Below are 23,806 nucleotides of genomic sequence, written 5' to 3'. Positions count from 1 at the left end.
ACTGCTTCTCGATATCTGCCAAGTAGGTCTCCATGTTGTCCCCAATTTTGAAATTCTGGTTCGTGATCTGCCGGAGAAGGGTCACCCGCTGTCCCAGCGTGGTATTCTCGTGGTGCGCCTTTAGCGCCGCCCACGTGTCCTTCGCCGTCTTCTTGTCACGAATCAGTCCGAATTGGCTTTCGTCCAGCATTAGCTGAATCGTGGCCAACGTCTTTTCGTCGCCTTCCGTCCAAGCTGCCGTAACCGGTACCGGAGGAGTACCTGGATCCACATGCCTCCAGAGCTGCTCCCTCCGCAACAACGCCTTCACGGAAAACGACCATGCTTGGTAGTTTGAATTGGTCAACCTGACAATCTTCGCCCACTCCATCACTTCGAGAAAAAACAGCATCTATTCACGCTTCAATTTTCCGACTTCAGTAGCTTCCGGACTGGGCCCTTAACCTGTTCGAGATTTATGTGCAGGGAAAGATTCTTCCAGAGGAAATAACGTCTAGTCGAGTTGACGGTTGAACTACTAATGAAAAATCTTTATTATTCTACAGTAGTCGCTATGTTAAATATATAGCAACGGAACGATGTTGCATATGCCCAGGTTGCCTTGATGCTTCAACAAATAACAACCCATCCAGTATGTCCAGGGTGTGACAGGCAAAAAGCAATAATTCTGTGGATAAAACGATGGTGGTCATCAGAAATTGGGACGAATCTGCCAAAGAGAATATTTTTTCAATAGCTTATATTTCTTTCTTTAAACCATGATCGATTTTGTCGGTATATTACATGTGTTTGTTCACATTTTCTTCATTTTCACATCTTTTTTTAATAATCTTAGCTTGTTAAAAATAATATAAATATACAAAAAAGAACATTTAAACATAATATGTTTTGTATCTTCCACAGTTACTTATCCCCCATCTGTCACCGTTATTTCTCCTCTTTTTCTTGTTAAACACAAAATATTTTTGCTACGCGTCCTGCATAAACGACAGACGTGAAAAGAAGGGAAACTCTCTTAACTACTGGACTTATTGCTATCTTACTTGTATTTTTTACATTATTAGATCTCTGTAACGCACTGCATTAAGATTTCTGCTAGGTTTCAATTTAAAAGTTACATTTGACTTTCGTAAAAAAGTAGGCTTTTATTATTATATATTAATATAAATAAAATCGGTACAAGCTTCAACAGAAAAATATCGCATCTAAATTTTACCTTATCTTTCAGTTATTTTTTTTCTTTTTGTTTATTTTGCGATTTTTCTCAACATGACTTAACTTATCAATTTCAATAATTTATTCCTGCGTTCTATTAAGTTTGAATTTGCTTAAATTAGTTTATCTTTAATACAAGATGAAGACGACTATTTGCCCAGGATCCTGGTGCAATGCATTTCTGTCCGTGGATTCTAGTGTGCTACAATTTTCCCTCGTAAATTTTTGATTTTGATAAATTATTTTTTCTCACACTACTCTTTGTTTAGCCATGCTTTTATTTACGTTTGCTATCGTCGATCTAGAAGTATGAGCTATTTTTTGTATCAAGATTTTATTCGTTTATTTAGTTTGCAGTACCAATCCTTTTATATCACTTTAAGTGTTTTTTTTTTTTTACTGGTTGTTTCAACGTTGTCTCATTACTTTGTTCACCTTAGTTTTATATACAAACTATTTGTACTATTTTACACCATGTTTTATCGTTATATACAGCGTTGATCTTTTTCTACAGTGTGTCGATATCGTTCTCTGTACCATATTCACACATAAGTAGCATTGTTAAAGTAGAAATAGTTTCCAAACATATGCACTACTAGTCGCTGCGCTAGTTGAGAAAATTCACGAATCCATTATGTACATTTTTACAAAAGGGACATAATTTTGAGGTGGGAATTTCTAGAAGGATTAAGATAGCGATACGCGAATCACTGGTATTAGCAAGCGAGTGGATAAAACCGAGAAATGTTTCTCAATATGAGCTTTTTTCTCACGATGAGAGAGACACACAGAAGTTTTACGGCTTGGAGGAAATTATTTTTCGCCGATGGTTCGGTTCTTACAAGCTTTCGTGATGGGAAAAAAAATCACTCCAGTTTGCTCCTAACGCTCTACTACTGTTGGCCGACTTTTAATTCATATACAAAATATACATCTTCACAACTTCCGTTTCAGTCTTCGCGATTCAGAGCTTTTGTTTGCGTTCAAACCTATGTACAATGTTCTTGTGTTTATCTTTTTAAACAAAGTAGTGCCTCCGTTCCCTTCGCTGTGGTGAAGAAATTGTGGTGTTAATTAGTAAAAGGATTTTGCAACGAAAGGCTTCTCAATTTGCCGAGAACAGGCAATTATGGATAATATAATTTTTACTCAATCATCATAATTATTAAACTACTACTAGGTATGCATATGGATTTGTTTTGTCAATACAAGTGTTGCGGATAAACTGAAAAATGTCTCTATGAATAAATCTTATAATCATATAGTCTCTTAATCTATTTTCTGAGATACTTATATCTGCCGTTCTCGACTTTCCGATGTGCTTCCTTGCTTTTTTTTCCTTTCACGAAATCTACCGGTTTATATGCCTTCTGCTGTTTTTAAGCTATTTTCTGAAATACAAATAACTGCCGTTCTCGACCTTTAAAATGTGCTTTCGTTTTTTTCATTTTTTTTTCACGAAATCTACCGGTAGGGTATACATTCAATTGCATTATAAGTATTTACATAATAGTTCCAAATGAAAACAGTTTGCGCTAAACATGTTTGTGTGTGTCCATCTATTCCTAGTGATTCCTATTCTTGTTACTAAGATTTTACAGTTATTTTACATTTTATCAGATGAAATAATAATAATTACTTCGCCTGCACTTTCACAATAAGATTATCTGTTTCTCTGCTCGATTTACCTTATTTCAACGATTACGAAACGTTGAGGTTTCAGTTACTTCCCTATTGTTTTCCCCCCGAAATATCCTGCATTTCCCAAAACAAATAACATTCATGAAAATCAAGTGCCACTACCATCTCCTACTCTGCTTGGTGTAGGCGGACTAATGAATTGGATTGCTTGTCTGCTACCACATGTTAATCTCATTTGGTGGTGTTTTTTTTCATCCTCATCACATCTCAATGCTTTTGTGATTCGTTATGATGATGTAACGATTTGGTATGTCAAGTATGTCGTGTTATGTATATAATTGTCATGCTTTGCAGTCCCTGGATGTTAGCCTCGTAGAATATTATTTTCTTTCATCGGGGGCATCACATACTGCATTGCTAAAAAACGTGAAAATAAAACACGAACAGTTAAATCGAGCTTTGTGCGTTGCACAATTTCACAAGTACTTACTTCTGGCGTTCGCTGCAGAATGCAGTTCACTGTGTCCGAGATACGTTTTTCATAAGAGAAAACATACGCCGGGCAAATAGTGTTTGTTGGGAAATTTCCAGAACATTTCGTTCCTGGATAACTCAAAGTTGGGTAAACGAAATTTTAGACTGTAAAAAAAGAACATTTAGAATCCATGTTTGATCACATTCGTACAATGAAAACCACTTACTCGCTTCATCTGCTGAGCTTGTCTGGCTAGCTCCCGCGATAGCTGAGGTATTTATAGTAGAGCTTGGTATGGATGCTGACGTCGTCGTCACTGCCGATGGCACATCTTCCACCACGCCAATTTCTTGTTTACCGCTGTCCTCTTCTTCGGTCTTGCCTAATTCCATCTGCAGCTCAAGACTGAGTTCTTTGCAAATAGAGCTACTAACGTCGTTATTATTGAGACTACTACTGATCAATGTGCTTCCGGTACCATTCTCGTAGAGATTAGCATTGCTGTTGTTACTCACACCAAAGGAAGCGGTAGTTCTTGAACAATCGGCAGCTGTCTCCGAAGATGACACAGTCGAAGAGGTACAGGATTGCATCTTGCGCTGGCGATACTCATTAATAGAGAGCTTCCGTTTCGGAGTAATCGGAGTCGTTGGCTCTGGTATACTCAACGCTGGATTCAATCTGGGATCGGAACTAGCAGTTTTGGTGAAAATTTTTGGATAGGAATTCCCAGCGGTCCCCAAAGTGGATAGATTATCAGTGACCTTCGAGGAGGAAAGAAGATAGGAACTTCCACTGCTTCGATCGGTATTTCGTTCCGTTGTGATAGATGAGGAAAGCGTAGAGAAACTGGTTGACCGCGAACTGGAAAACCCTTTCTCTAGAAGGCTGCTGATTTCTGTTGATGGACGATATTGGTAAATGCCACCACTGTTTCCCATTCCAGCAGTGCTTCCGATCGATGATTTCGGATAGTCCAGCAGGGAAGAAGTACTCGACCGGTAGCTCCCTAGAGTGGAGAGTGGCTCTGAACCAGTCGAAAGAGACGAGAGAAGATTGCGAGCAGCGGTCGACTGGTATGTGGTAGGTGAATTGTAACTTATTTGAGGAATATCTGGACGGAGCGTTGACAGGCTTCGAACTTCCGTTGATTCCCGATAACTTTCAGATGAATGCCAGCATGGATGAGAAAAACTTCTTCCTAGTGTTGATATATGAGTTTCTTCGACTAACGGTTTAGATGTCTCGAGAGATACTGTTGATTCGTCTACAGACTCCGTTACGGTCGTAGGTGGCTCAACTGCTTCTTGAAATTCAATTGCATCCGCGGACACTACTGAATTCTGTGGGGACTGTGTATCTGTGCTACATTCCTTACTGTTGTGTCTGCTTCTAGCCTTTTTCGCCGAACATCCGCGAGATTCGCCACTATCCTCGCGACTCATGCTTTTCTTGGATTTCTTATTTCGTGAAATCAAATTCATTATATTCTCTGAATGGAAGGAAGCTATCACTTTTTGCAGATCTTCCAATTCATTTTTCTCGTGATCTTCTTCCTGTGAAATCAGACGCATTTTCCCACGTCCATTCAACCCATGATATTCATCCGGTGTCGCTTTTTCCGAAACGATGTTCCTATCAATTTCGATTGGAGCAGATGGTATTGTGGCCAATTCTACCGACTCGGTAGCACCACATATTTCGCCAACTAACTCAATTTCAGGTTTATTTTCCACAACATCACATTCGTCCACCACCATCGACATCGGTTCAAGATTTTGTGCTTCATCCTCTTTTTCCAGCACATCTTCCTCCTCGTTTAGCACTGCTACATCGTCATTTTCAATAACAATCTCTTCTACCTCTGTGGGCTCACATGTCGCCGCGGAAATAATCACCGATTGTTCCACAGCTTCCTTTTTCTCAGCCTCACCCCCCGCTGCAATTTGAGTAATTGTTGAGTCATCGCTAACACGATCTACATTTTTACTATTTACAATTTCTAGCTCAGTTCCCTGAGCGGGTTCTTCCAAGAGCTGCTGCTGTTGTTGGTCAGATTCATCATCAGGTGATTCTGAAATCTGCTCCTGCTGCTCGTCTAATAGTGGTTTTTCATTCACGTCTTCGTCAATGTCAGAATTGGCAATACTACCACTGCAGCTACTGCTAGTTACCGAATGTTGTTCGGCTTTTTCTACTGCTGCTGAAACGGGAGATTCTGAAGGCGGAGTGGATTCAAATTTTGCCGGACTTTCGATGTATTTTTTACTGCCCTTACTTCGGGTGATGCACCGAGCAAGTATTGGAGCAACCTCTTCATGCGACTCAGGGTAAGTAGTCACATCAACTCCCTCCTGATATCGGTCCTGTGGTACAAACGGCTGGTCTGCTTGAGTGGTTGTTAAATGATGAATCGGTGGATCTGGCGGCATAAGAGATGCTGGAACCATAGCTGCTACTGCCGATGGTGGAGGTGTTGGTGATGGCTCGTCGTATATTGTCACCACGGAAGTCGGCGATAATTGAACAGGCACTTGTAGTGGTATTCCTCGCGATTCCTGTGAAACTAGGTGTTGATGGGCCTGTACCACGGATGTAGAATTGGTCGTCGCTGATGGCGTTGGTAAAGGCATCGGAATGGGGTCTGGATCAGTGAAGTGCAGGGGTGTCAGCGCTTGAGCAATCGGAACAATTTTGTATGGTTGTATTCGAGGTGGCAAGGATGCTCTCAAATGAGGAGCTGTTCTCGACAGGTCCATAGCCTGTTTTTCGTCCACGATCGAGCGAGAATGTAGAGGATACGCTAGAGACGGCGGTCCAATGTTGGACCAGTATAAACTACTCTCTGAATATTTTGGCGATGTGTTAATCATCACTTGTTGCGATCCCGTCACAAAAGTTGACAAATGCTGTTGAGATTGAGGCTGTGCTGTTTCTTCCGACTGACAAATTACACGTCTTTTTTTAAGTGGTGTTGTGAACCCATTCGGAGGAGGCGGCGAAGAAGATGCTTGCGTAAGCTCATCTGTTTCTTCCGAAATAGCTTGCCTCAGCCAGCGCTTCTTTGCGGCAGCACTTTCAGACATGGTTCCCCCACAACTCGTTGGTGTGTGACTTTGTTCTTGCGTTGCTCCCATTGAAGAACTCGAACTACTGGAAGATTTCTCTTCCCATTTGTGTCCACTGATCTCTTCCGGCTGGGGTGAATTCTGTGCTATAAATTCCTCTACTTTCTTTGCCACTATGCAAATGTTCGGTTCACTTACATCCACACCAATGGGGCCCACTGCCGAAGCAGCCACTTCTTCGAAAGCTATCGTAGTTCTACGTGTAAATTCTTCACTGTCGTTTTGACATTTTTCTTCACCAACGAAACACGACTCCTTATCCGACGTGATTGTCCGACATGGTACAGCAGTATCCACCGTCTGACCACTTAACCACTCTCGACTCATGCTCTTTTTTGTCTTTGCTTTTTGTGGGAACTTAAAATCCTGTTCATGTAGCACTGTCCCAGCATTGGACACCTGCTCCAGGGGAGCAACAGCGGCTTCTACCAGCATGCAAGCCGAGCTTAGCAACGGCAGATTGGACATAATCGACTGCATCGATTCAGTATTGTTGTTTTCGTTGGGCGCTGGCTCAGTATCTGAGGAACTGGTTTTGATCTCATTCCCAATACACGATTCTTGAGGCGATTGCTGTTCGGTTGATTGCGAAAATGTCAACAAAAGATCTGCTGCATGGTCCTCGTATGGTTGAATTTCAGTTATGATATTCACCTGTTCGGGTGACGCCGCTCCCCTTGTGCTCGAAACCTTTTTCGACGACTTTGATGACGATTTCGACACTTTCCTCTTTCGGTTTGGATTTGGCGAACCAAAGTGCTGACTGAGCGATTTACTTTTCTTTTTCTTACGCTTTTGAATGCTGAGCGACTTTTTCTTGGCCGAACTGCACCCCGACGGTGCAGCCTCATCTGGCGTTGAGGAAGATACACTCCTGCGCTTGCCTTCCTTCCGTTGCTCCTTCAGTTCCTGCTTTCGTTGCTGCGATTGTTCCATCTTCTCGAAAGCTTTGACGATTGCTTCCATTTTACGCTCCTCGCGGGTTAACTTTCGCGAGGGCTTCTTTTCCTCTTTCTCCTTCTCTACGTCGACGGTGTCTTTAGATAGTGTGCAATTCTTCTTTTTAGCACCGGCACCCATCTGGTGGTGCACTGAATGGGGGGAGGTGTTTGTGCTATGGCCACTGCTAGTTCCGACCACCGTAGATACTGCTGCTGCTGCTTGTGACTGTAGACACGATTTAATGGGAGAATTCGAATCACTGTTAGACATGCTCGTATTGAGATTGCTGATGCCAGTTGATGACAAGGGTTCATCCTTGTTATTCTCCATGATCAATGTCAGAACTTCCTCTTTGAGTGGTGACTTTGGTTCTAATAATTCCTCCTGCTTAATTGGTGGTATTTCATCCACGACCGAAGGATGTGTTGGTGTTAACTCTGTTTTGACCTCATGTTCAAGTTTTATTTGCGATGCAGCGTTTGTTGAACAATCAAATGCAACAGAGTGTGGTGGTGAAAGTAGTTCCAGAGTCTCGTGTTTTACCTCAACTTTGGGATATTCTAACTTAATCGATGACTGAGTCGCCGGCTGAACTACGGTTTGAGCTTGCTGCTGTTGTTTTTGTTGATGAGGTGAATTTTGTAACGTTGAAGGAGCAATAGTTTGTAGCAATGATAGCTGTTGCTGTTGCTGCTGATAGTGAGAATGGAACAGCTCATTTTTCAAAATTTCCGCGCTCAGAGCCCGTTGTATGATGGGAACAGGAGGTGGAGGTGGAGGAGAAAGCATACAATTTGATGATGATGGAGAAGGTTGTCGCTTGACTGGACTCGTTATTGGCGACTTCACCTTGATTTTCAAAATATCGTTCATAAGTTGCTGTTGATGCATATGTTGCTGCTGCTGTATAACTTCCAAATGAGATTGTTGTTCCACCATAGATTTGTGAACCGGGGATTTATGAGTAACGGTGGGCATCATGGCATTTACAGGTTGCTCTTGCGATGTCATCGATGCTAGCAATGGTGGTGTAAATTGAGCAATCGATTTTCCGGGTGACAACATTGCTGGAATAACCAATGGAGCTTGACCACTCAGATTGAGAGGAGGCGAGTTGAGTGGTGATTTTATTTCTTTGTAAAACGTAGTTCGACTGTTCATATTCATCACAGGACTCGTCGGATGAAGCGCTGGTGGATGCGAAGTCTGCTGTTGAGAAACAATTATCTGCGATTGGTGAGTTGGCGATGAACGGAACATATAGACAGGGTGTGATTGAACAACAGTAGTTTGTGAGAGTTGCTGGTGGTTTTGTTCTTGTTCCAGCTGCTGCTGCTGTTGCTCCTGAAGCAATCGTTGGTGTCGTTGTTCTCTTCTCACTTTCAATCGTTCTTGATGTAATTGTTGTTGATGCTCCTGTTGTTGTTGTTGTTGTTGATGCTCCTGTTGTTGTTGTTGTTGTTGTTGTTGTTGTTGTTGTTGTTGTTGCTCTTGTTGCAGTTGTCGTTGTTGTTGTTGTTGTTGTTGCTCTTGTTGCAGTTGTCGTTGATGTTGCTCTAGATGCAAATGCTGGTGTTGTTGCTCTAGTGATAATTGTTGCTGTTGTTGCTCTAGTGATAATTGTTGCTGTTGTTGCTCTTGTTGCAACGACTGTTGTTGTTGTTGCACTTGTAACAGTTGCTGTTGTTGGCGCTCTTCTTTAAAGAGCTGTTTTTGTTGCTCTTCCTGCAAGTACTGCTGATGTTGCTGCTCTTCTTGTAACTGTTGTTGCTGTTGTTCTTCTTGTTCTAGCTGCAACTGTTGTTGTTGTTCTGGTTTTAATTGCTGTTCTTGCTCCTGCCGTAGCTGCTGTTGTCGATCTTGTTGTTGGTTATGCATATAATGCAAAGCACTTTGATGGAATTGCTGAGAGATCAGCTGCGCGGGTATTTGTTGAAATGGAATTTGTGGAACCGGTGACAGTGGTGACTGTCCAACTATCTGTTGCTGCAAGGGTGATAACATCTGATGCTGCGGTTGTTGTTGCTGCGTGTACATAATCGTCTCGCAAGTGCTGTCACCACTAGAAGAAATGGACCTCAATCGACTGTCCGCATTTGAGCTTGTCGATCGGCTGTTACGTTTTTTAGCAGGTCTCTTATCTGTATCTCCAAAAACACCATTATTGGTCTTACTCTTTGAATGTTTGCTTAGATGGGCATTCTGTCCGCTTTGCATAGGATTTGTGTTAGACGAAACGCTGGGAGCAGCAATTGCATTCGTTCCTGTGGATTGCAATCCTTCACTCAACTGAGCAGAGTATAGACATTCTTTAATCAGCCCACAGGCACACAGATTTGTAACGGTGGTGTGTGTCAATATAACAATCCCTCCAACTTTTTGGATCAATTGCTCATCATGTTTAATAGTTATTTCCGTGTTTGCCTTGATGTTGGACGTTGAAACGATGTATAAATGCACGGAGCCTTTTTCGACGTTGTGTAAAATTTCAGCATTCGGTCTACATGATCTCCGTACGAACCTCGCATCGTTACCGTACGTACGAGTATCTACACAAAGCTCCATAGCTCCATTCGTTATCTGATACAGGAACAAGAACGGTCCAGCGTTCTTATTATTGCTCAATTTACCATTCGCCGCCATATTAAACAACGATTGAAGCTGTTTGTGCTGAGAAGAGAGCATATATTTCCCTCGTATCTCAATGATTGGCGTCTGTGGTTCGATATCCCCTGTGCTGATTAATATTTTACCTCCAGCGTGGGGAACGGTGGTACACTTTTGCACCAAATTCGTTACTGAAGCAGCCGATATTAGGCGATCGGAATGCAACAATGGATTTTGTGACTGCATCTTCCCAAACGCTTGTAATCGGGCTCGCAACTCTGGCGAATAATGATTTGTAATGGCACGCTCATAATTGTCGATCCAAGTTCGGATCATACTTGTCATTTTCTCCGCACTTTGCTCTGATGTTTTAACCTTCTTTTTTACGGCTTTTTTCAGTTCCTTCCGTTTTCCATTGACTCGGCTAATCGCGCTCTCTAGCACTTTTTTGCCGCTCTTTTTTGTTGCCGAAGTCGCACTATCTGCCGCCTTCTTTTTAGCACTACCCCCGCTGGATTTGCTTTTCTTTGAACCCGCCAAAGCTTTGCCCGTTGTATACTGGTTAGCGCCCTTTCCACTGGCCAAAACCGCATTTCCACCCGATGCGCCGATCAAGTTGGTGCTGCTAATGGAAGGATCAGCTACTTGCACTTGCAAATTGTTATTCGCAAGAAAAAGAGATTGCTCCTTTCGTTTCTCCATCTGCAACATCCGGGCTCGGTTCTTGTCGACTGGTCGGGGCTGACAAATCTCGCAATTGTACTCGTCCGGGATGTTCAAGCGATCAATGCCCATACAATCCACATGTTGCCATGCACTGTTATGGATATGGAGAATGCGACTGTTAGATAATTGAAATGTATTAAAAACACACAAAACTATATTAACTACTTACGAGCATTTGTCGCAGCATATCATGTAGCCATCGTCGTGCGTCAGATCACAAATGCACCTTGTGACGGAGTCATCATCACCTTCGCCTTCCGGCGCAGTTTCGGTCTCCTCGCCCAAATCGTTGTCCATGTTGTTGCGTGAACCGGTACTTATCACCGAGTTTGCATCGTCGTCCTGCGGTTGTCGTTGATAGATATAGTCCAACGTGGTAGCACTGGGAATGGTCGATTTCAGGTTTCCTTCGGCGACGGTTGTGGTAACAGCATCACTGCAGTTATGCGTTGAGATCAGTGCATTCATGCGCACTTGGGTATTTTGCGTTGGGACAGCAGATGTCGCAATTGTGACATTCGAAGGAACTGAGCTCACTGGTGATGGTGACGCAACATTAGGAACAGCAGAGGAGACGAACTTTTGACCAATGAATTGCTGTTGTTGTGCATGGAACTGATGCGTTTGTTGCTGTTGGTAAAGCATGGCTGGATGTGTTGTGTTCACATTCGAAGGAGATGATAACGTATGTTGCTGAGGAGGAGTAGGAGCCGCCGCCGGTTGTGATTCAGTTAAGTTTAGCTCGGGCAGGGCTGCAAAGTAAGTATGATCTTGGAGCACCGCCTGCAAGATATGATACCGCCCGTTCGAAATGTCCACAGGAGCAGGCCTAACTTCCACTCCGATCTGATCATCGTCGTCGCGATGATTATAGTTGTACGACGAAGGGAACCCTTCTCGAAGAGGAATGTTATCCGCGTAGGTGACAACCTCCGAGGTGCTATGTGTGACAGAAAACAAATTCAGGTATGAAAACATGAGATGTATACGTTATAATTACAAACTCACCTATTTTTTCGACCATCGAACCTTTCCTCGTGTAGTCGAGGATCACTGGAATCGTTCATTGCAGCACCACTTTCAAAATTTGTACCTCTGCCAGTAGTAGACGAACTACAGGGTGATTGAAGTAAATTGTCCGAACCATAATAGGCAAACGGCTGCTGATGTTTGTGACTTTGCAATTTGTTACCATCAGACGTCTTTTGTCCAAAATTCTGGATGATACGAGCAGATGTTTCATCAGGCATTTGCTGAGCGTTGTTGGACGTTTGATCATCCCGACTGGCATGTTGTATACTTATTATAGCATGTTGCTGCTGTGCGGAATTGGCAAGAGCAGATGACTGTTGAAATTGTGTCTGTGATCTAGACGGTGACGCCGAAAACCGTTGATAAGTTGTCTCCAGCAAATTGTTATTTGATACACTGTTATTCCGTCCTCGGCTCACATTTTTCACTTTAACTGAGGTAGTCGAAAACACAGCGTTACTTTCGTTGTTTCCTAATGTGGAGAACTTTTTGCCTTTCCCAGTGGAGCTGTACCCGGTAACGGTGACGGACGGAATAGTATGATCGCTACTATTTATCACCGTAGAAGAGGACGACGCAGCAGATATAATTGACGAATCATGTGTCGTAGTTGTTGAACCACCAGCGTATATTTGATTAAATGGTTTATAATTACTGCTTGCCGTGGTGCACATCTGGGGTTGAGAGACTGAGATTGGATTTGACTGGTTGTACTGATAACGATTGGATGTTATAGACGTTGGTATGCTGGTGTTACCTTGAACCAACGCTGAACTGGTTGGCACAGTGCTTACAAAACTCGTCGACGGTGTCGTTGATCTTTGTGGAGACTGATTGGGCTGCTGCTGCTGCTGTAACTGAATCAGCTGATTTTTTGATGTTCTGTAGACACTCTTCATTTTGCTAGCTGCGGTCAATCCAACTGGTGTCTGCATCGTTTGCTGCGGCGGATGTGGCGTTGGATTATGGTAAACGGCCTGAGCAGGGGACGTCGTGTAAATAGATGTGGTGGACGACCCGGGCTGATGCGTGGATCCACCGTTTGTTGAGCTTTTAATGTAGTACTGGGAATTAACTCCGGCTATCGCCGTCTTCGAATTAGATCGCACATTTTTTAAATTGACATTCACTCCTTTTCCAACGGGCTTTATAGTGTGTTGATTTAGTTGTTGGTTTTGCATCATTTTCAATGAGGACGCGGTCTTGTTTTTAGTGGAAACACTTTTGTTTATTGTGCCACCAGAATTAATGCTATTGATCATTGATCCAAGCGTGGTTGATGTAACATCCAGTGTTGACGGAGTGTTCATACTTGATTCTGTATATTGGTGAATTGTAAACTGCTGGGTGGGTTGCTGTTGATGAGAGGTGGTTGACGGCATCGTAGATGAGATCTGTGATACTCGCCCGTTGCTGACGGAAATTGTTGAATTCGGTACTCTTGTCACTAGCTGAATATTCCGTGGCACTGACATCTTTTGTATATTGCTAGCCTGTGGCTGATGCTGCATTGGAGACGGCACAATTTGGTTCTGCTGTGGTTGTTGGTGTTGTGCAATATGATTGAATGTTTTCACTTTCGTTATTGGAACACTGATCAGCTTATTCGTGCTTATTTTACCACTGGAGGTGAGAACATTAAAATTCTTACCACTCGCATCCACATAGCTAAATGTGGATGACTGGGCAACGCCCTTAGAGACCAGTTGCACATTGCTGAGCACCTGCACTCTGGAGTTGGTTTGCGATGAATCTCCGGGTATAATATTTACTGTACTCATCTGAGAACCGTTGTTGCCGACAATAGTCGTTCCACTATTGCTATTATTATTGCTACTACTACTATTACCGCTGCTGCTGCTGTTGATGCTACTTGCTGTGTAGTTGTTAATAAGATTCGAATACTGTACAGCACAATCTCTAGTTAACTTCAAAGTGCCCGAGTTGGACAGCTGTTGGAGACCGGCTGCCGCTACGACATCGTTGCTGTCAAGAATTTGATTTTCCAATATAACAATGTTGGACGCTGACGAGAGAACATTGTTCTGGTGGCTATTGTTGCCATTGTTACTGCTGGATACTGCAGACGAGTTAATAGACGACGTTGCAGACATCTTCGATTTGAACGTTCACATCAAATACTCATTCAAAACGATAACACCTAAAACACAGAAACCAAATAGAAGAAAATTGTCAATTCTCATCACTGATGGCAAATATTGTGCTACCTCTACCTTCACTAAACTTGTGTTGTGGCTGATTTACGCGGTGCTACCTAGCGCGAATGTTGATAACAATAAAACAGATATTTCTGCAAAATTTTTCTGCTCCGCTGTGCTCAAGGGGGGATCACCTATGCTTTGAAAGTCAGGATGGCCTTTGATATTCCACGCTAGTAATGGCAAGACGGCCATGACAAAGTAGTTCATATCAGGTGATCCTGAAGATCTGCAAAAAGAAATCAACGTGAAAGAAAAACCGTCATATTACAGTTGGGAGACATTGCTTTCTTAGCTACGCTAAAACATCAGTACAACCTTGATAAAGTGAGGGAGACTAATCTACCTTTTGAGCAATCGAAATATAAAATGTCCGCTTGAAAAAGCGCTAGGATGCTTCACTTGGCTGCAACTTGCCCCCATCGGAATCAAGTTTGTTTCGCGTTTACATACTTTCCAAAATAAGGGAACATCTGCATGTATCTGTGGCAGAGTTCGCATCATTGCTCAATCAGTTGTTGTTACAACAAGCCAGCAGCAGAGAATGCGAATGGATGCCTTCTTTTCATACCTGATTTGATGGTTAGGTGGAAGTGAATTGAAAAACAAGCGAATAGGAGACAGAGATACAACTGCATCCACAAATCTGCCGAGTACCATTCAGTCCGGTTTTCAAATCGTACTTTTGAATCTGCTTTATCAAAACCTATTTAGCGCATTAATGTCTCATTTCTAGTTGTAAATGCTCTTCTGTGTTCCTCCGAATGTCAGCATGTTCGACACTTTGCAAATAAAGTTTTGTGCAAGAGTAAATGATGTTTCGGTGGAGGGAGCCCATTTCAATTCCAAGTGTGAAAAAAAGAACCCAGATTGTTCGAAAACGAAACAGTGAAATTTTGCCAAAGCTTTACCACTGCAGGGAAGCAAAGAAAAATCGCAAACTAGTGAAGGTAGGTAATGTAAACGACTAACTTCACACATCCCGCTTCTCGCTCGGCTTTTGCACACCTATGCCGCTGCTCAACATCAGCACTCTAAACATTCATTAGTGTACGCGAATGAGCGAGAAATCGCGAACTGACAAAAACAGAAAAACAAGAATAATAAACGTGCATAATGAACTGAGATGTAAACGAACACACGAACGAAAAGCGACAGGCGATGGAGCAAGCATTGCTTTTGTAATGCTGGATAAAACGAAACAGAGTTCGCGAATACATACACATCGCCGCCAAGTGTGAAGACATAAATTGAATCTGCAAAACTCAAGATGGAAGTCATTTCTTTGTTTAGTACTTGTTTCGATACAAACAACAAGGAATGTATGATAGTCACTCTAATGATTATAAAACTCTTGACAATGTTGAGACACTCAAATATCAAAAGAAAAAAAATGAAGGAAATTGTTTAGACATCCAATATTGATCGTTTTTCATACACTAACAATATTGGATGGAAGGGAAGCTATAATATATCAACCTACACGGTGAAAAAATTTGCATTTGGAGCTAAACGCCACGAGGAAAAAATGATCTCACAAAGGCGTACAACGCATAGATGAAATGAATAGCGACCAGCAAAAAAAAACACCAATAATAAACATGCGCATTCTGCCCTGCCTCGAAGTTATTACATTTCCTCGCGTCTTGCAGTGCTCTGATATAGTGTCCCACATATACGTTGGACTTCGACGCTTCGCGGACGCAACGCATGCATACTTGGATCTTTCATGCATAGCACTGGGATGAACTGAAGTTCGATAGATGACATACATCATCTACAGAATTGAAAGTGGAAGAGTGTGCTGGTCCTATTCGTTCAGTCAATAACTTTAGTCTGAATTTCCAACGCAAACGCGAATACACGCATACAACAGATATCGCACACAATCAACACAGTTAGTATACTAGGCATATTGAGTAGGACCGGTTTCAAAATGGTTATAATTAGTTCAAAGAAAACAATACATGAAAAGTTGCATGTTTGCATTTACTTTGCCCATAAACACGAATGGTCTGTGGTGATTTCAAATAGACATGGATTTATGACTAAAAGAGAGAACATCAATTTCCGTTAACAGCACTCTTCTCATAATGGATTTAACAACGTAATATGACTCAAATTTGTAAAATGCCAGAGCAACAAGTTTTAACCTTGGAGCACTTTGCATTGAACCCACAGTGATTCAGATATGTTTGTGTATTGTGTAACCCGCGCCATGCTAGCTAAACAACACATCTACATACTAACATTTAATTGATACGCTAAAAAAATGCAATTTCTGTTCAATTTAGCGACAAACATATTCTAGTATTTTGTCGTGTTCGTTTGATCCTACACTATATTGTTAGTAATTGCTACTGTTTCCCTACGAGTATTCTACTCTGAGTTGCATTGGCCACCTACATACAAACTAAACATAATCTTTCACCATATTCTTTCTATCATTTGTGTTGTTTTGACATTTTCATCGTGGTGGGGCAGCTAAAATAGCGCATAAAAAAGGTTTACTTCAATCGCCATACTGTTTGTTCGGTTTGTTCCCTTTGCCACAATCGTCTTTCGGATGAGTAAAGTTGACACGGCTTTCCCGGAAATAGTTAGTTGCTCATACCTTACTCACTTAAAAAATCAACACCAGACATTCCGAGCCTCTCCCAAATCTGATGTGTTATTTTTAAATTGCGAGTGGGGCAAAAATGTAACAAGATGAAAATGAATTCAATTCGGTTTTTAATATGAAAATAACACATACAGTGGCACCGTCAACCGAGTTCTGTTTTATCATTTAAGCCAATCGACGTGTAGTTTGCAAGCTTTTCACTTGTCTTCGTTTCATCGGGAGTAAATTGAGTTTTTTTTTCTCACAGGTTTACACGGCTTGCACTGATGAAAAGCAAAACACACACAAATACTCAATTGCACAGCAAAACTGACGAGAGCCAGAGCAGCTCCGAGTCGAGTCTGAAAGAGAAGTTTGAGACAAGAATCCGATAACGGCAATTAGAGCCGCGGATTTTTTTTAGCCTGTCCCTCTTTCCTTTACCAATGCAATTGATTAATTTCAAAATAAAATGTCGGTCGTCAATGCTTTTGTACAGTTAGTACTCAAAAATATGAAACTGTCGTTTGTTCTGGCGTTATTGCCTCTTTTTCCTCATTTTCCTATCAAAATATTCGCATCAATGTCACACAATGGATGCTACTAAACCAATGAAACAGCCAACTCCAACCGCAATTGCTCCGATTTGTTGACTCAGAAAACTAGCAATCCCAAAGAAATATGGTAAAAAATGGTTCATCCGATATTGTTTTGAGCCTCCTTTGTTTTCGTTGCGTAATAAAAGCCAGGCTTCATTATTTCGCTATTTAGTTTCGTGCTCAGGGTCACAAGGGACAGATACTATTCAATCCTAGCAAACTTCCGTCCAATCTGTCAGATTGCTTCCATACTAAACTAGGGAAAAAATCCATCGTTTGGTGACACATTCTTCGATATTTCCCTCACTGTCTTCCTCCTTCTTCTTCTTCTTCACACCCTCACAAACACTATTCTTTACTTTTCACAGCCGAGACAAATCCGTGCCACTTCCAAATTTTTTGTTCCTCTTATTTGCATCATCTTTTTTCAAAATTGTTTCACTTCTTACAAATCTAGAAAAACATCGCTGTTCGCGGAAAATTAAACCTATCAGTAATTTACTATTTTCATCGATCTTTTTTTTTTTCTCACTTTTCCAGTTCCTCCATGAAACAACACAAACACTCTCATCCTCACAGAAATTGTAGAAAAATTGCTAATGGTTTTTTCGCACCACCAATACGCGCGTATCATTCCGCGGCGTTTACCCAAAATACTCGAAAATTGAAAACATTTCTTCTGGGATCACGAAACGATTCAGCTAATCTGATTTATCTGTTTAAAAACACAAGCGCAGGAAATCAGATAAACGGCAGAACGAAAAATTTTCACTCTTCCTACTATTCCGGAATTCCGGAAGAAAAAAAAACAGAATTTACTTACGTTTTCCTACTTTGTCCAGAGCGCCGTTTTCAGAGTCTATCCACAACTTCCTTCAACGTACTCGCGTAGGTAAACGTATTTCAAATACTTGTATCCACTAATCGGACATAATTCACGGTGAAAACGTCCGGAAAATCAAATCGAATTCAAGTTTGGAGTTTTTTCCGATGAGCTTCTTTGAGGCTTCATTTACTTTTCCCTCTTCGTCGCAGTCGTCGTCGTCTACTCTTTTTTTTTTGCTGCCTTCTCCGTCGTTCGTTTCGCTTTTCGTCACGTCCGGTAGAAAAGTGTTTTCAAGCTAGATAATGTGCGGTAAAATCGGTTCATTGAGACGAGGGGTTTTATCGGAGGTAACATAAAGATTCTTTTAGAGATTACAGAAAGTTCGATTGAGACAGTTATAAGTGAATTTAAATATTTATCCATGATTTATGACGTTTCAATATAACATGCTAAAAATAACAGATTCACATTTCGAATAATCTTTGATTTAAATTTTATTACAAGTATTAATAACGTCAAATATATTTTTGAAGTCGCAAAAACAGCACAGCTAACGAGAAACTACAGAACTATGCTAATCAATTTGCGAGTTTATCAATTCGAGTATCCGCCTTCAATAATGATCTGATTATAGAATATAAAATAGAAATATAAAATTGTTATTATTTTTTTTATTAAAAGGGCCGTGGTTTTGTCGCAACTCTCTAGTAGTTTTTAATAAAACCAGTTTGAAAATATTCAAATTGGCTTTCAACCTTAACGTATCCTGTATTTTAATTTTTTTTAAGCATTTTAATTTTTTAAATATAAAAGAATTTAATTTTGATTCATCCCCTGAAAGTCAGAAAACACCGTTCTCATACAAAAAAAAATATCCAGAATCTCTCAAGAGATGATAGACGATCATGGTTGATGAAAAAAATCCTTCGACGCCTATTCAAATATCAACAATAACAGAGTTATAGAACTTTTTTTTTGTTTCAAACTCTTTTGGTTGAAACTAGCTCTACATCAAGAAGTACTGTATATAAGACGATTCTGTTGCTTCCATCTGAAAGATGAAAAAAATTTGTACATGATATAATAATGGAACATCTATATTAGTAGATTTAAATAAGATTTTGGAAGTGAAAACTTGAAGGCTAGTAATTATCAGTGTGTTATTGCTAGTTTTATCCTAAAAATTCACATTAAACTTTTTTTGTTTCTATCAATTAAATTAAAACATTATAACCACTCTACAACTTGTTCTTGGACACCCAACTTCTATCTTTCTTTAATTTTGCTGAAATATCGATATAAACAATTCAACCAAAATCTTTAAAAATCACTATTTTTACCCAACTGTATTTATAATAGCCTCATGAATTTCGCCTCAACGTTGAAAGGAAAATTGAAATGTAAAAAAAAAATTCAGACTATATAATCGAGTCCAAAATTGTATATAATCGAATCATATATAACCGATTCATATATAATCGAGTCTGTATAAAATCGAGTCCGACCTGTACTACTTCCGAAACAAGCAAGGAAACTAAACAATGGATTGAGGACGAAAAACTTATTTTTTATGGACTGACTGGTTCGCACTCCGGTGTTGAATCCTGAATCAGAATCCACACTGAAGGAAAGCGATACACCACGATTGAAGGGCTCAAGGTCGCAATTTTGGAAAAATGGAAAAACATCGAGAAATCCGTTTAGAAAAAAAATGGTAAATAGTATGCCAACACGAATTTTCCAGGTTTTTAGCCCAAAATGGCAAGGTTGCCAATTATTGACATTTAATCAGGTAATAGTTTTGAATTTTTCATTGATAACACATATGAATTTTGAAAAGGTCTTATAGCAATTTGACAGCTGAAATTATCATTTTAAGCACAATAAATAAACAAACAATTCTTTTGAACGAAATTAACGTTAAATATACTTTATTCTAAGCATTCAACAATGTATGAATGTATCTTGTTCATATTCTAACTGCTTGTGTTGCAACTAAATATAATCAGGGCGATCTTATAGAAGTTGTACAGAGTGTAGAGTAATGGTACAGATGTGAAATTGCTTGTGGCTTTTTCTTGTGGCTTGTGTTTGTGAAATTGCTTGTGGCTGTATTCATCTTGTCTAGAAGAGGAAATGCATTACATCTTCTTCTTCTTCAATGGCACTAACGTTCCTAGAGGAACTTCGCCGTCTCAACGTAGTATTACTTGCGTCATTTTTATTAGTACTTAGTTGAGATTTCTATGCCAAATAACACGGCTTGAATGCATTCTGAGTGGCAAGCTCTAGAATACGCGTGATCACAGTGCAAGTCGGAGGAAATTTCTTTGACGAAAAATTCCCCCGACCAGAACATTTCACCAAAAAGATATTTCAATACAATTCAATTCAACGATCCGATGCATTCTAAAGTTACATCCGAAATATTTAAAGAAAATTGATTTTTGTTTGTCGGGGGAGAGCTTGTTTGATTTTAAGAGTATTTTTGGATTTATTGGTATATGGTGACATTCCTACCGGTAACTCAATTTTCGTGAAATCCATTTTTTTTTTTTTTTTTTTTATCTTCGCTTATTTTTCGTCGGCCTATTTCCGCCACTTTAGTGCCAATCACCGACATCAGGGAGGCGACTCCACCTGTTCCTACCTATCAGACTCAACAACTCATGAGCCGGGCCAACTTCTTTTACTTCCGCTCCGAAGGAAGACGTAACCAGAGATTTTTCGCCTCAGAAAATCCCAACGACGCCAGCTGGGATTGAACCCAGGCCGATCGGATTGTGAGGCTGTTACGCTAACCATACAACCACTGGCGCCGTCCGTGAAATCCATTGTTTCCGGGTTAGAAGTGGCCTCAAAGTACAATTCATTGCAAACCAGATGGGAAGAAGCGAGAGTTGTGTTCTCCGGTTGAAAACTGAAGGTGAAAATTCATTTCACTACATTGCTCTAGTTGTCGCCAACACAATCGATTCCGAATATTCTGTTGCCGTTCTGCGAAAGATGCTACATAGTATTATTTGTGGATTATTTCTTCTTCGATTTTGGGAGCGTTGGAGATATTATTTTTCTAAGAGATACTGAAAAACTACTTGTATATTCGGTAAGATATTCAGATTGACAACCCTGTTGTGCAGGGGGTCTTCGTAGCCACTTGGTTACGCGTTCGCTTACTAAGCGATCGATCGTGAATTCAAACTCAGGGCCCTCAATTGACCATCTTTGTGTTGTTATAGAATAACTACGTCCACGCAACCATCATCAGTGATGGAGATCGATCCACGGTGGAACAAAGATCGATTCATCCATACAACTGCTCTGCTCTGCTAGAAACATCGGGCTGCTGTTCTATAAATAACCCAACAATGATCAATATCAACTGTCTCTGCTGTCTGGTTTGCTGAACAATGGAATAACAGAAAAAATACCCTTACGCTTAAATGGCTACTACTACTGTGTAATTTACAATTTATAGAAACCTAAACATATGTACATGTACACGATTAAAACCCGGCTCTGTAACAGCTAAAATGCTAATAAGCTTAATAAATAAATAGATGGGATAAGAAAAACACCGGTGTATATTCCTACCTCTCTCCGGTTATATCCCCACTTTCAACTAGGGGCCAAAATTTGGGTCCAAAACTCGTCAGCGTAATCTCTATCAGATTAGAAGACACGAAACCAGTTGTCAAATGTTTGAATGAAAATTTTTCACATCATGTTATTTAATTACAGGAAGTTACATTTAATGCGATATTCAGCTAATTGCACAGACCTGTAATTGGACTTTGGACTTTAATTGGACATTTTTACCTCTAATTGGACATTTTTGTAAACATCGAATTCGGGGCCCAAATTATGGCCCCGCATTGAAAGTCGCCACCAGACGTCGACGCTGTACCACTATCATTGCCAATGTCCAATTACAAGGCAAAATCGCCTCCAATGCAACACTGAGTACCTCGACATGTCGCATTGAATGTGAATTACTAAACTAGAAACACGTATCTCTGACTTTTATTCAACCATTTGTATCTACATTTCTTGAATCTATACTAGATCTTTTTATTATAATATAAAGTTGCCTTCAAAAACGCTTTTCGGATGGAATTTCAACTGTAGAAAAATGATTTTTCATTTAAATAGGATATTAATTTGATACGGAAAAGTTAACTTCCATACAAAATTTGAATTTTAAAAACGCGTTCATTTCGCCTGAAATCAATTCAATTATTCTCTGACGCTCCCCTAAACAGCCCTAAACTACCAACCGAAGATCAATGCCGTCAACGTGAATGATTGTTATTGTCACCGGACCTCTCGGTGTCTAACGCTCCCACAATAGCAACGGGCGAAATCGGTCTGTGATGGGTTGGGACGTGTCGATGCAAATAGAGTGATAGGGATAGTGAAAGAAGGAAAAAAGAAAACAAAAGCAAATGTCAAAAGTTTCAGAAAGTAAACAGAAGAAATCTATTGGCGATCTAACGTACAAATCTACATCTAGGTGGCGCTGCGGTGAAAGTGATGATGGTTTTAAATTTTTCCATGTGAGCTTATGGAAGGTTTGTAGTTCTTTCCATAAATTAAAATGTTATAATCATAAAAGATTATTTGATTGCGATGAGTTTGAAAGAAATTTAATTCTGCGCAATTTTATATATAACATGTTATTTATTTACCTTTTTCAGTAGTGAAAACTATAAAAATGTTGACAATGGTTGAATTAAAGAAGGAAATTCGAGAGCACAATCAAACACAAGTAGAAAAATGCACGATTCCTGCATGTGAGAACTACCTTGGAAAGCCCGGAAGTAAAATATACGTGTTTTGTTTTTGAGTTTTAGGTTACAATAGCATCATTTTCTTTGTTCAAAAACAAAATCCAGATGTCTCACCGATCGTTTACGTTTTGCGTTAGATCGCCAATAGAATAAAGATTGTTTCATCCAAGTTAGAAGATAAATAGAAGAATTTATATCGCTGTATTTATAAAAGTGTACTAAAATTAATCCTTATTGAAGGTATTTAATTACCTCATATAGCCTATTTCTACCTAACCTAATAAGTCTATGTTTTAGATACTTATTCTAGATCTTATCTAACTTAATCTAAAAGTACGGATTGATTAGTACAACGATTGTGTACGTGGTAAGAACAATCAATTTGCTTAAATTAATTTAAAACGCCACATTCAGCACATCCCAGCAAACATTAAATCGTATAATTTTGCACGTGCCAAGTCTTACAAGAAATCCGAATAAATCATAATCGCATATAATATCAATCAAAGTATGTATCGTGTATATTTGAAATCGCATTAAATGTAAAAACTCGATTTTAAACACCATTATCAAATTAAGTCGCAATTCGGTATAATAAACATCAATTTTATTATGCACATTGTCGTAAAATATATTTAAGCCGCATCATATGCGTATATAACGCTGATGTAGTTTGTGTGTCGTATAAGCGTATAATTTAAATCGATTCAGTACTGTAGTGAATCGTGTTGCATGCTGAAGAAAATCAAGAAACAGTGAATCATATTAGATCCTAATAAAGAACGTATTACTTCATATTGAAATGTCAATGAAATGCTGATGCACTCGAAAGTATTAACCGCTGTTGAATTAAATTTCAGATAGCCGCGCGAGATAGCTGGTGGATGATAATCCAGACGACCGGAGTTCGAACCCACATCGGAGCAGTTTTCACCAAACATCAATCTGTGCCATTTCAAACATTCATATTCCACTCCCAACACAAGTCAATCAAACAATTATTA

General features: G+C 40.1%; 1 protein-coding gene across 4 annotated transcripts; it reads right to left on the bottom strand.

The window, feature by feature from the left end:
* Positions 1-741: 741 nt before the first annotated feature.
* LOC129764886 (uncharacterized) lies at positions 742-18,243 on the bottom strand. Of its 4 annotated transcripts, none has more exons than XM_055764448.1 (7): positions 18,010-18,242; positions 14,001-14,214; positions 11,743-13,927; positions 10,904-11,674; positions 3,558-10,849; positions 3,347-3,495; positions 742-3,273 (listed from the first exon to the last, which is right to left on the bottom strand). In XM_055764448.1, the coding sequence occupies exons 3-6, from the start codon at positions 13,878-13,880 to the stop codon at positions 3,491-3,493; spliced, it is 10,206 nt and encodes a 3,401-aa protein (XP_055620423.1). In that variant the 5' UTR covers positions 13,881-13,927; positions 14,001-14,214; positions 18,010-18,242; the 3' UTR covers positions 742-3,273; positions 3,347-3,490. The 4 variants fall into 4 exon arrangements, with proteins under 4 accessions (XP_055620423.1, XP_055620425.1, XP_055620424.1 ...); XM_055764450.1 differs by having other exon boundaries at positions 3,558-10,825; positions 18,010-18,241; XM_055764449.1 differs by lacking the exon at positions 18,010-18,242 and adding an exon at positions 14,332-15,094.
* Positions 18,244-23,806: the final 5,563 nt, after the last annotated feature.

This window comes from Toxorhynchites rutilus, chromosome 2 (genome assembly GCF_029784135.1).
Source record: "Toxorhynchites rutilus septentrionalis strain SRP chromosome 2, ASM2978413v1, whole genome shotgun sequence".
NCBI lineage: Eukaryota > Metazoa > Arthropoda > Insecta > Diptera > Culicidae > Toxorhynchites > Toxorhynchites rutilus.
Note: the sequence above shows the minus strand (reverse complement) of the source record. Positions and strands in the feature narration are given on the sequence as shown.

Bases quoted from the DNA above. Each gene is read 5' to 3' on its own strand.
- LOC129764886 (XM_055764448.1), bottom strand. From the start codon at position 13,880: ATGTCTGCAACGTCGTCTATTAACTCGTCTGCAGTATCCAGCAGTAAC. The intron at 11,675-11,742 runs GTGAGTTTGTAA...TGTCACACATAG, and splicing joins TTCGATGGTCGAAAAAATAG to CACCTCGGAGGTTGTCACCT. The intron at 10,850-10,903 runs GTAAGTAGTTAA...ATTATCTAACAG, and splicing joins ATATGCTGCGACAAATGCTC to TCGCATTCTCCATATCCATA.